This window comes from Melanerpes formicivorus, unplaced genomic scaffold (assembly GCF_026170545.1).
Source record: "Melanerpes formicivorus ecotype bairdi unplaced genomic scaffold, bMelFor1.0.p_v2 SCAF_74, whole genome shotgun sequence".
NCBI classification, from domain to species: Eukaryota; Metazoa; Chordata; class Aves; order Piciformes; family Picidae; genus Melanerpes; species Melanerpes formicivorus.
The window spans coordinates 1,221,579-1,234,321 of NW_027142426.1; the positions used below are offsets into that span (position 1 = coordinate 1,221,579).

At 37.3% G+C, this 12,743-nt stretch overlaps 1 protein-coding gene across 16 annotated transcripts in view; it reads right to left on the reverse strand.

Annotated features, from left to right (window-relative positions):
* Positions 1-12,743, reverse strand: part of ERC2 (ELKS/RAB6-interacting/CAST family member 2) — a 461,566-nt gene that overhangs the window by 434,965 nt on the left and 13,858 nt on the right. For all 16 annotated transcript variants that reach the window (XR_010990493.1, XM_068163671.1, XM_068163678.1 and 13 more), the window contains exon 2: positions 4,840-5,641. Coding sequence is in view for 15 of the 16 variants with exons in the window: in XM_068163671.1 (XP_068019772.1) it covers positions 4,840-5,496 (657 nt within the window). In the remaining variant the exon portion in view is untranslated. The remainder of the gene's footprint in view (positions 1-4,839; positions 5,642-12,743) is intronic.

The following is a 12,743-nucleotide window of genomic DNA, read 5'->3' on the forward strand; positions in this document are numbered from 1 at the left end:
TGTGATAACATACCTCAGGAAGCACAGTAAAACATGAACAGAACATTTCCATTTCTCAGGTCACTAGCTTTACCTTTTGTGGGTAACCATCTACTTCATGAATACTCACAAACAGCTTCAAAACTTGTAATGTTACACATATTTACACAGAGACAATAAGACATACTGAAAGGTATTTATAGACAAAAAAACCCTCAACCAATATAAAAAAAAACCCCACACTAACACACCTCAAAAAAAATCCCCCCACAAAAAAAACCCTCCTCTAGTATTTAGAAACAATGGAGGACCACCTTTCCAATCCATAATCAAATCTACACTTCAGTGCACATTAACGAAGAAAATAGCCTGCCTGGAATTCAAACTGAATACCCAGTTGCTGGCAACTCCCTGCAACTTCAACTAGGATCAAATCTCCAGAAATTCAATGGGCATAAACAAAGCATCTCAGAAAAAGATGACAAACAGTGTCAGAAGTGGACAGCAAGGAGATAACAGATAATCAACTTCCTTTGACATTTGACCTGCATTTAGAGGCCACAGCAATGGAGCACTCAGATTGGAAGCAGGCAGGGTTGATCTCTGACATGGAAACCACTGGGTAATGTTAAGAAGTGGTGAGCTTCTTCATACGTTTTTATTATTTCCCACAGCAACATATAACCATATCACAAATAAAAGAGAACCATTGCTCACTGCACACAGTGATTCATTTTGCACTAATTATGTAATATTAATAGCAATATTTATAGGTAGGGAAAGGGGGTATTATTTTATGCAACTGAGTTCACAGTTTATTTTGAAAATGTCACAGCAAAACTAATTCAGTTTAATGTAATAAAAGCAGCATGTCAACTGAGAAACATGAATATGTTGTCTTAAAACCAGCTACTCCAATTGGATTAGCTAGTTCTCCCTCTTTTTGAACAATAGGCAACATTCCTGGGAACAAACAGCTGAATAATTTCTTTCCAGTACTTTCCACCTCATAGCCTTCTGCTCTCTATTGAAACATTAATTCTTACACACAATACATTCAAGTAAGATTAGAAAGAATAACTATCTACCTGGAGAAAAGAAAAATCTCCAATTGAGAGACTCCAAATGGATAATTTCAAGGTGAAGAACTACTTTAAAAAGTTAAACATTTAGAGTACTCCCTGCCCCTATGTATATAATTGATTCATATATAGAATAATATGAAATATGCTATGAGAAAACATCACAAAGAATATGAAGAACAGAAAGACACAACAACTAACTTTGTAATACCAAAAAGCAGGTGCTAAAAGCATATATTTCCAAAGTAATCTTCAACAAAAATCCTATTTTCCAGCCTGTTTTTAACTCTTCCCAGCTTGACATTATCTGGGTGTGTAACAATAATTCAGAACACTGATGAGAGACTCAAACATGTGACGCACACTAAATCTTACTAAACATTTCAAATTTCACCATGAATCGTGGAATCATTAAGGTTGGAAAAGATCTCCAACATCATCAGATCCAACCATTGACCCAACACTAAACCATGTCCCTAAGTGCCACATTTACATAGATGATTACACCTCAACAGTCCTCCTATTAGATAGGAACCCATATAATCACAACTTTACCTTCTGTCCTTCCCACCAGCTTGCTAAGGAAAAACTTCCGAGCCCTTATGCATAAGGCCTGTTTTCCTGTCAGCCAAGACATTATTCTTGACAAATCCATAATGACTGTTAACCCTTATTTTTTATTTCTCTCCTATATTCCTTATATGTTAGAAATACTTAATAATTTAAAAAAAAAAAAAAAATAGTTTTCAAATAATTTTTCTTTGATTCTTCTTATAATCTCTTTCCAGAACTGCAATAGAAATATCAAACCCCTCTCTCAAGTCTCCCCTGACTTCTCCAAGTCGGATGTGAGGCTGAAGGCCCCATTCAAGTTCATCATGATCAGCCAATCTGAAAACAGTTTTTAGCATTTCAGTAAGAAAAATCTCTGGTTTTAAGAAAGGAAGTTTCATAAGCCAGTAACCCTGAGACACACAAGGACAGATCTATCGAGTTCTGGTACAGATGTGAGAGATCATATGACTTTGTCTTCAAAACACAGCTTTAAGTGAAATGAGTTGTTTGAAAGAATCAATAACCATGTAGATTATACAACTGACAAACTAGCTGACAGAGCCATCTTACACTTCCAAAGCCATTCCTTCAGAAAGACTCCTCTCCAAATGCTTGTAAGAGAACTGAGCAGCAATTAGATGAGATAGTCTTTTCATTCATAATCAAATATTTATGAGAGGAAATAGCTGAAACACATGGTCAAGTCATAAAACCAACTGAAGGCCCCTGTGGAGTTTTGCTGGAACCTGTGGCTAGGCTTTGTACCTTCTGACACATTCTAAGCAACCCAGAGAACAGGGGGAACAGTAAGATGACTAATTTTCTTCATTATATTATGTTACTCAGTGCAGTAAAGACAAAAGCCAAATGCAAAGAATGATTTTGTAAGACTAAGCAGCTATACAAGGGCTGGCTGATGAAATTCAGGGAGATAAATGTGAAGCTATACACAAGTGAAAATAATCCTCCCTTCATGCATAACAAGCTGAGATCTAAACTGTAACCATTGGTGAGACTCTTCAGCTATGACAAATCTTTCCATTAAAATATTAGCTCAGTACTCAGTAGCCATTAAAAATAAATCCAGAAAGAACAAATTGAGGATCGTCAGGAGAAAAATGCAGAATAAAGCAACAAACACTGTAATATCACTGCATAACCTATTCTACAACTGTGTGATGAAATACATAAGCCAAAAAAATTGAAAAATTAAAAAAAAAATCAGAAAAATCAAAGAAAGGTCACAGTTTCATGAAAGGACGATCACACTTGCTAAAATTCTCCTGTCTGGGAAAGAACTGATAGAGAGATGTGATGATTATGCCCTATAAAATCACAGGCCACAGTGAGACCAGCACCAGACATCCACTACTAACTGTTTCTTCCAGCACAAGAAACAGGAAGTCCTAGCAAAAGCAGCCAAACTCTACTGCAAAACCAAATGAGAAGCTGTGGTTCTTCACATGGCACGCCAAGCTGTGAGATTCATTGTTTTAAGAGGTTGTGGACACTAGCATTTTACATAAGGTCCAAAAGCAAGTGGCTTAATTCAAACAAAGACCACTGAGAGTTACTAAGCACACAGGAACTGTAGCTGGATCATAAGGAGTACTCAGTTGAGACAGCACTGTATAGTAGGTCTATTCAATGGTTAGTAATGGAATATTGGCCTACTCAGTCTTTACGTTATTTTACTATAAAGTAAGGATTCATGTTAAATACACAGGATAATATAGTTTCACCCTTAAAAGAAACTAAGAGCGCTTGTTAAAAATACCTTCATAGCTTCTATGAAATGAAAGTAAGAATGGGAGGACTCAGTAACAGAGTTGCTAATTTACTTCCCCCTCAAGATAAGGAAATAGCTTTTAGGGAAAAAAAACTCCTAATCACTTTGGCAGGTGACAAAGTCTCTAAATACCAGATGAAGATTCCAAATGCCAACACAAGATATTACTGTGACATTTCTGTAAGAAAGGCTATCAAACCAGAGTATTCAAATATTGCTCATGCTGCTAAGGTAACACCAACTATTTACAATGTCTGAACAGTATGGCTTCTGAATAGCAGAACCTCCAACAAACATGTTTTTTATGATATTGGTTCCAACAATATCTAAATGTAACTACTATAAATATTCAGAAACTATTACTGTCTGTCTGGCAGAAGTTACAGACAAAAATAATAAATTGATTCATTGTACTGAATTCTTAATCAAAGCCCATTCTGTTTCCCACTGAAGTAAATGCTATTAGGCTTGTTAGCTGTACAGATAGTTAGGGCCACGACATGCCCAAGAAGTGGAAAGTTTGGTGAGAAGCACTGATGATCACCAGCTTGGAAGTAAATTATAAATTTTAGTTGATGCTGCCTGCCAGCAGAGAAGTTTAGATTGAGAATCTGGAAGTGAGAGAAACACAGCATTGTGTTTCTGTCTGGGGAAAGTTGACAGATGGTCTAAAAAGGAGCAGCTTTAAAATAAGATCAGCAGCCAAAAAGTGCATGGAGACAACACTGAGATTTTTTTTTATATCTGTTCTGTGCCCCTGTTTTGTATAGCTTTGTGAAAACAGCACAGCATCTCAAAGCTTGACCTCACAGCTTTATTCATCCATAACAAAATAATTTAATATTTTACAACTTTGGGAAAGAACATCATGCTACAAATAGAAGTATTGGAAACACATATATACAAAATGCTCTTTTACTAACACTAGAGTCTCTGAAACATTGCTGAAAACAGAACTTCATTCTGTAACAGAATTACAAAAGATTTTATATGGGGATTTAATATCATATGTTCTAAAAAAAATGGGCAGCTAAATTCCTATACAGTTCATATAAAATATGCCTCTGGATGTTCATACCTTTACAAAAGTGGCTCATTTACCTCTTCAGAACAGATTTCTAAGTATATTTAAATTGTTTCTACAAAATAAAAAGCACTAGAGAAAGTCTGAAACGTAAGAAAAGGGTAGTGACAATCATTCTCTTCAGCTACACTGTGAAAGAATGTTGCATGATAAAAATTACCACCAGCTTTCAGATTCTTATTGATGTGTTTTCCTACTGCTTAGCAGTCAGAGGCAGACAGGTCAAGACACAGGAATAGAACTCTTGTTGCAAACATCAGAGTTGCTCCAGCATAGGATACTGTACCATAATTAAAACATCACATGCTTCAGCCGTAAGACAACAGAAAGAAACTTTCAGAATGACTTACCTGATTTTCTTCATGAGAAACTCTCATTTGTTCTTTAAGAACTGACATTCTGGCTGCTTCTTCTTTCCTCAATACTCTTTCCTTCTTTAGCTCAGGACTCCAGAAGGTTTTGATGCTATTCATGGACGATCCTAGCTTGCTGTCCTTTATGTCGAGTTCTTTTCTGAGAAGATCATTCTCCCTCTGCAGTTCCTTAAGTTGAGCTTGCAGGTCTAACATGGTACTATCTCTAACCTGTCTCAGCATAGAAGGAACTTGATGGTGGTGATGATGCGAAGATGTGGTCAGACCTCCATGCTGATCACTATAAGAAAGGACATCTGTGTGCGAAAGTCCGGCTGAAGCAATATTAGGACTGCTCCCCATAGCTGTGACTCGACCACCATACATAGCTCGATTTGTAGCCCTTCCAAGAGTCATTGTGCCCTTTGGGAAAGTAGTAGAAGCTACACCTTCATGGTCACTCAGATACATTGGTCCAGAAGTTGCATAGGCTGCATTAAGGGACTGGATGTTCTCCATTGATAGTGTCTTACCAGTTCCTCCTCCTCCTCCACTACTTGTTCGCCTGTGACCCAGGCGAGGAGATCTTGGCAAACGAGGAGACCTGGCAGGACTTCCTTCTAAGTTGCTGATTGTTCTTGCACTTCCATACATTTTTCTTCTACTTTGAGGTACTATTTAGTAAGAAATTAGTAACACTAAAGTTGAATATTTATATTTCCAGCTAGAAATATTGGCAGTTTCACTGCATTCTTCCAGTAGGCAAAAAAAAATCTATTGTTCCTTTGAAGTCAGAGACCTGGAAAGAGATATCACAAAATTAAGCAAATTTTCATCTTGGAAAATAGGTTTACACGTAACCAGCATATATATTTAAAAAGTAAGTAACCCACTTCCTAGAGCAATTAATTTAAAACCAAAATTTATTATGCACTTTGTATTTAGAATGACTAGTTAAAAATGCATTTTCAAATTAATTTATTTCAAAAGAAAAAACTGCTCAATTCTTTCTTGCTAGAAAATAGTATGATATTTTTACTTAGTTTTCACACACTTTATGTTGCAATACAGCCTCAAAAACTTATCTTAGCTAATATGTGAATGGGCTTAAATGACTGACAATGACTGAACTAGATATAGAAAAAAAACCACTTGCTGACTCTAAGAAATACCCAAACTAAGATATTACATTTTCAAAACACAGCATAAAAGTAGAAATTCAGTAATTCTGCAAATTCTTTCATAACATTAGATCAGTCAAGATAGAACAAAGAAATGGACAGTTTGGGGTGGGTTTTTTTTGTAGATTAACAAACAGGTTGACGGATAGGAAAAGAGATGAAGGAAACAGAGTTTCCAATAGCTCAGCTGTAACCAGTAAAAAGACATTGTAGTAAGAAAAATGAACAATAAACCTAAGCAAATTCAAGTGATTATTTTATTCCAGACAATTACAGGGTATTCCAAGAAAGTAGTATTTGTTCAGTGAAGTATGAGCTCGATATCATTTGTTGATAATAAGCTTCTCAGGAAGAGGCTGCACCACAATAATCTAGATTTTCATTTAGAAAAGAAATGCTTGTGAACTATAACTTTATTTTTTTCCTGTGGATACCATATTATTACTTTGACAGAAATATCCTTGTAATTTATTTAATCCAACAGACAGCCCAATGCTGGTTTCAAATTCTTCACTATTATCATTATACCTTTACCAAGTCTCAAGCATATTTATTAACTTAACATAGCACAAATATAAACATACAGTAGGACTGTAGGATTAGGTAGGCCACTGATTTTTTTTAAGCAAGCCTGACCATTTCAATAAATTCAAGGTATTAATTAAATTGGTGGTCATTAACCAGATCAAGTATCACTTACTTCAAAGGTAAATGGCAAAAGAACAGGAGGTGGATTCAGTCATATCAAGTAATCATTAACCATACCTTCAAGGCATCCTTGTTATCTATAGACACATTATTTTCCAGTGTTTTAAAACATTTGCTCTACATTTACTGTGAAAAAACTCCTGATGCAGGAGCAGAAGGATGGTTTTATCTCATATTTATTAATAAGCTCTAACAAATTAAATCCTCACCAATACTATTAGCGTGAAACATTATGGATATGAATGATGTCAGCAAACAAGAAATGTGCTTTGTTCTCTGCTGACCCCTCATTATCTCACAGAATCATGTATCACATGGCTTATCTGATTTCCAAAAACTGCTTAGCATAGGCTACATTTTCATCAAGTTTATTAGCCAGCATAGTCTAAAGCATTTTTGTTTCATTTGAATTATCAGTATGCATCCAAATTAGAATCATAGAATCAACAAGGTTGGAAAAGACCTCAAAGATCATCAAGTCCAACCTCTCACCCAAGACCTCCTGACTACTAGACTATGGCACCAAGCGCCACATCCAATCCCCTCTTGAACATCTCCAGGGACGGTGACTCCACCACCTCCCTGGGCAGCCCATTCCAATGGCAAACAACTCTGAGAAGAACTTCCTCCTCATTAGCCAGTACGTTCTAACATGTTCAGCTTTTTTCAACTACTATTATCCACAGTGGCCATTCCAGTGGATTTTCACCTCTTTCCCAAGAGGTCCTAAAAGTCTCGTGTCAAGAATCACAAGATTTAGAAGTCGAAGGCATGACACTACTCTACACTGAAACATTGATAGGGTGCTTGGTTGCATGGTTTAGTTGGATGGGTGGTGTTGGATGATAGGTTGGACACAATGATCTTGAAGGTCTCTTCCAACCTGGTTTTTATTCTATTCTATTCTACTGATGACAAAGCCACTATGGGTGCTGGGGAAAATAAAAAAATGTGGTATTTATTCAAGATTGATAGTTTGGAAACACTGAACTCTTTGTGCTGTGGCCAGGCTGCTCCATTAAAAGTAATTCATTTCAATGCAAACATTGCCCTTGGCAAAATGGATCAAACAAGCTAACAAAACACTGTTCCATACAAACTATTTTAACAAGACCAGTAATTCTGTCATAAAACATTACTGCTTTTTGGCCATGTTCAAACAGTTGGGCTATGCATAACACAAAGCAGGGATACCTATTTTGATGAGAAAATGTAGTTTAACTATTTAGGAAGACATAGATACAAAATGACATTCTAGCAACTCTTTTCTACTTCAGGATCATAGAACTCAAAAACAGTACTTTTAACTCTAAAAGCAAAAGCCTGATTCAACTTATCAAGCCCTGAAAATATCTTAACACTTTCCAGAACTCTGCCCTAAGGCACAGAGATGAAAAAATAACGTGATATAACTTGGTGATTTATATTTTCAAATCTCAATATTTTATCATGATTATTTTCAGTTGTCACCTAGCACTCAAGAGATGATCCACAGCTTGTTCCACCAAAAAAAAAACCAAGCAAACAAAACCAAACCAAACCCACCACAACCTGTTATAGTTTTTCTGCCATCTCAACTCCAATGCACTGATTAATAAAAACTGTCCCTCATCATGGTGACTAGGGGCAATGCAACTACTTATCCTAATTCTCAAGTCCCAGCTGTCCTCTAGCCAAATAATGTTACTCAATGCACTGAGGAATCCATGCTTTCATATTTCTAGTTTCCAGAAAAAGTTCTGTAGCTCCTTTAAAGAGGTTCTCACAAAAGATCATTTTACTTCCATTGGCTCATGGTAGATCCTGCATAAAAGCAACTGCCTTTTAGATTGATACAATTCTTCCGTGGAGGAAAAGAGGAGGGAGAGGGTGGTAGCAGTGGTGGTGGAATAAATCTGGCCTGGTGAAAAACTAAGATTGTTAACATAAACTGTCACTGTCAATTTAAGCTGGATACAATTAAATATTTTTAGATACAGCAGACCCAAGACATGGCCAGGTAGTGGGTTTTGATGCAGATTTGTCAATGCTCAAAACCACAGGTATAGGATACCCTTACATCAATACTATTTTTTTCTTCCCATTGCCACAGCCTGACAATTAAGTAATTTATGTTTCTTCTATTGAGTCACTTAATATCTTACTTATCCTTTTCTTTCACTCTCTTATATGTATATTTAAGTATTTGCTTTGCCATTTAGAGTCTATCAGCTGTATTGGTTTAAGCTGACTGGCCCCACTAGGGGCAAGATGAGGGAAGGGGGATGGAGGGACAAGACTACACCCCCTCTACCTCTCCCCAGCACTGGCACAGAGCAAGCTGGATCGTATATTGTACACCACGCTCACATCATGCTCACTGTATGACAGGAAAAGAGATTGGCTCGGGCTTATGGGACTCATAATATATTCTCTACTTTGTAAAGTTTCCTGTTTTGTTGTTTGTTTTGGTGGGGTTTGTTATGGTCTCGGGGTTTGGGGTTTTTGTTAGGTTTGCAGGCTGGGGCTTCCCCTTCTGTTCCGGCTTCAGTTTGCACAGGGTGGCAGTTATTGCAGTTTCATCTGCTGTGTACACTGGTACCTTTTCTCCTGTTTTGTTTTGGTTTGTTGCTGTGGGTGGTGGGGTTTATTTGTTTGTTTTTCCCCTTTGTGTAATCTGGTATCCCTACAATAGCAAATTATCATTATCTTAACTGACATTTCAGCTTTCCCGGCTCTTTTCCTCCTTGCCCGCTCAGAGGGGAGGAGGTTGGGCAAAGGTGAAAACCCCTCTGTTTTAACTGGACTGCCGGGACTCAGCTGCCACCCGAGTTAAAACCAAAACATTAGGTGTGGTCTGTCTTCTTGTCCTGTGTGAAGTCTTGAGATGTTCTCATCTCAGAGCAGACGATGCTTACCTCTAATGCTTACCATTGAGCCCTAATGAAAAAGGGAATCATTATCCCTCATCCAAAGGGAGGCTAACTTCTCTCTGGAGTTCTTTACTATTCAAGTTCACACACTGATTTAACATTGTAATTTTCATATGCCTGTGAAAATTCTCAAAGCAACAGGAAAAGGAGTACACCACCAAATAAGTTTTATTATCTTAACATTTTCAGCTATTATTTTTATTTTTCCCCTAAAGATACTCCAATCAAGATGGAGACTGTGAAGTAGAAAGTGCAAGCACAATGACAGCATGCTTGGGTTTCTTAACTTCATAGCCTACTAAGGATAGCTCATAGCACAAAAGCTGACAATCCTGATTTAAAGATACTCTTACAGTTTATCTCTACTTTCATTTACAATTTATTACATCGTACATCCTGAATTACACAGCTTGGCTTTCTTGAAAAACACCTGGAAAAAAAGAAAATGTTTGCAAGTATACTTTTTGGAAAGACACACATCTTAAGGACAAACCTCATGCCTGTAAAACTTCATGACTGTAAAGTGACTCAGACGGTAGAAGCCATATACCTTTGCTTTATAGAAGAGGGGAGACAGGCACCTACAGAATTTTCTACTCTTCCCTGCTTATACATGGAGTCTTCCTAGCTTCAGGAGGATTTACTGTGTGTCTCAACACATCAGGAACTGGAGACATGAAGAAGTAGTATCAGCCTCAGGGCCTCAGCAATTGCCACACAGATCATCATCTACTGTCTAGAGAAAAAGAGAAGATGCCTTTTCCCATCTTCCCACAGAACCTGCTGACACAGAGCTGTTTCATTGAACTTAAGATTGGGCAGATCAGATAAAGATTATTTTATCTGAAAAGTAAATTCCTTTCTTTTATTGATATCTTAGGGGGGGGGGGGGGGAGGGGAGGGACACAATATGACACAGGACAGGATGGCAGGGACAGGGGAATTATTATTATTAAACAGTTTTCACCCAATATTTGGTTTTGCCAAACTAGAGCATAATCCTCATGCATTGTGCTGCAAGGGAAGAGAAAGGTAAATGTAATCAAGAGGAAGTATAAGGATTTCACATATTGTGGTGGTGAGAGAAGGCCTAGCTCTCCCTCCCCCACAAAGAAAAGAAACCACAGCTAGCTCAGTCGGAGAAGCAAAGCTATATGCTATATTTACAAGCAAGATGAAATGCAGGTTATATATGTACACTATATACAGTATTTACAATATATACAGAAATACACAGCAAGGAAAGTAATACAGAACAAAACTCCCTCCTCTGGACAGAGGAGGGTTCCTCCCCTATACCCCCTTTCCCCCTACCTCCCCTTTTTCCCAAAAAGTGCTAGAGAGAGAGAAAAGGTAATTAATAAGGATGAAATTTTATTAGGCTTCAAAAGTGCATGCAGGGATTAGTTCCTATCTGTTATTCAAGGACAGCTCCGGCTAGTTGCTCAGAAGCAGACAGGTTTGAAAGGCAGAACAGACTGGAAATGAGAAAGATGCCAACAGAACTAAAACTTAAAGTTGCATTCTACCAATCTACCAATGAAATTCGTTTAGAAGATCTGAATGTTTTCAAAACTATTCAGCCAGAGTGCTCCAGCAAATGTCCCTTTCTTAAAGGCACAGCCTAAAAATGGTCACACACATTAGGAGGATAGGAGAGCTGTATTGACAAGAACATTATGCCCACTACTAGAGAGACAAACCCACCCTATTTTATAGAAGCCAAGAAGCTGTAGGTGTCACAGTAGCAAGCACAAAAGAGCTTAAATACAATTCACAGAGGTTATATCCCTCTAAAAAAAACTGAGGCAAAAAAATCACCCAGATTCATTCAGTCTGGTCTGGGATAGGTTGCAACCCTACTGCACGCATTTCCCCATAAAAGGTTATTTTGAGTTTTGAAATCCAAATCAGCTTAATAGCTCTAGAAAAAAACAGATGGTCATCTACTTGTCTCAATATTTTATTACTTTAAACAATATTTTCTAATCTAATAATGTATGGCTTAAAACCTCACCATTATAATTTTGATGTTAATCACATAGCAAACAAAACTATGTAAGGGATCCAAAAAGATAAGCATGCATTCATGGGGGATGGAGGATGCAAGATGCTTCTCCCCCCTCCATGCTCTTATCAGCCTTGAAAATCACAGCAAATAAACAGTCTATTTCATGCTAAAATACTTCCTAATGGCTTTTCTATCTTGGGCTTAGCTTATTTTCCACATATCTCCCTCATCTTATCACCTGCACTCTGCAGACAATAACATCATGAGTTCACATTATCCCCATCACTGAAGTCTTAGACATTGCATTTTATTTGACTTTTAACTATCAGGGAGACTTAAAAGAGGATTTTAATATGATGCTAATGGAAGGTCTGTCACACTCAAATTACTTTCCAAATGCATTACTTCTACATTTTGCATAATTACGCAGTTTTCTTACAATACTGTATTCACAGAACCCCACCATTTCTGATCTTCACTGATTACATACTCTTATCCTTCCCTCAAAAAAAAACATTAAAACTACATACAACCCCACCCAATGAATTGTTAAGCTATTCAAACAAATGATTGCCACAAAGTTAAAAACAAGAGAGAATTTTCCACATTGTGTCTGTCAGTCTTCTCACAAATCCAAATGAATCATGTAGCTTAGCCACAGAAGAGACTGGGAGTTATTTTACCTGCTTCCTGAGCTCTGTAAATCACGATGGTTCAGAAAAATGGAAACTAGATCTTGCCAGACAAAAGCCTGTGGTGTTTGAACAAATGTTAATGAAATTATTAAATTCCTCCTACATTCCATTCAGTAAAAACACAATGTGTTGTTGTGTTCTATGTCTCTCCTCCAAAATCTTTGGGGCTTCAGCAGTGAAGGATAAAGAGAGATGATTTCTTCCTTCTCCTCTATTTTGGAAATTTGGGTGGGGTTTTGGTGTTTTTTGGGGTTTCTTTGTTTGGTTTGTTCTTTCCCAACTCAGGCATGCTATTAGTTTCATAAGGAGGAGTATTACTGTTTCCTTCACATCAACTGATAACCAGTATTTGATTATGGAGTTACTTTCTGACTTAGTGTATCTCACATGCTGA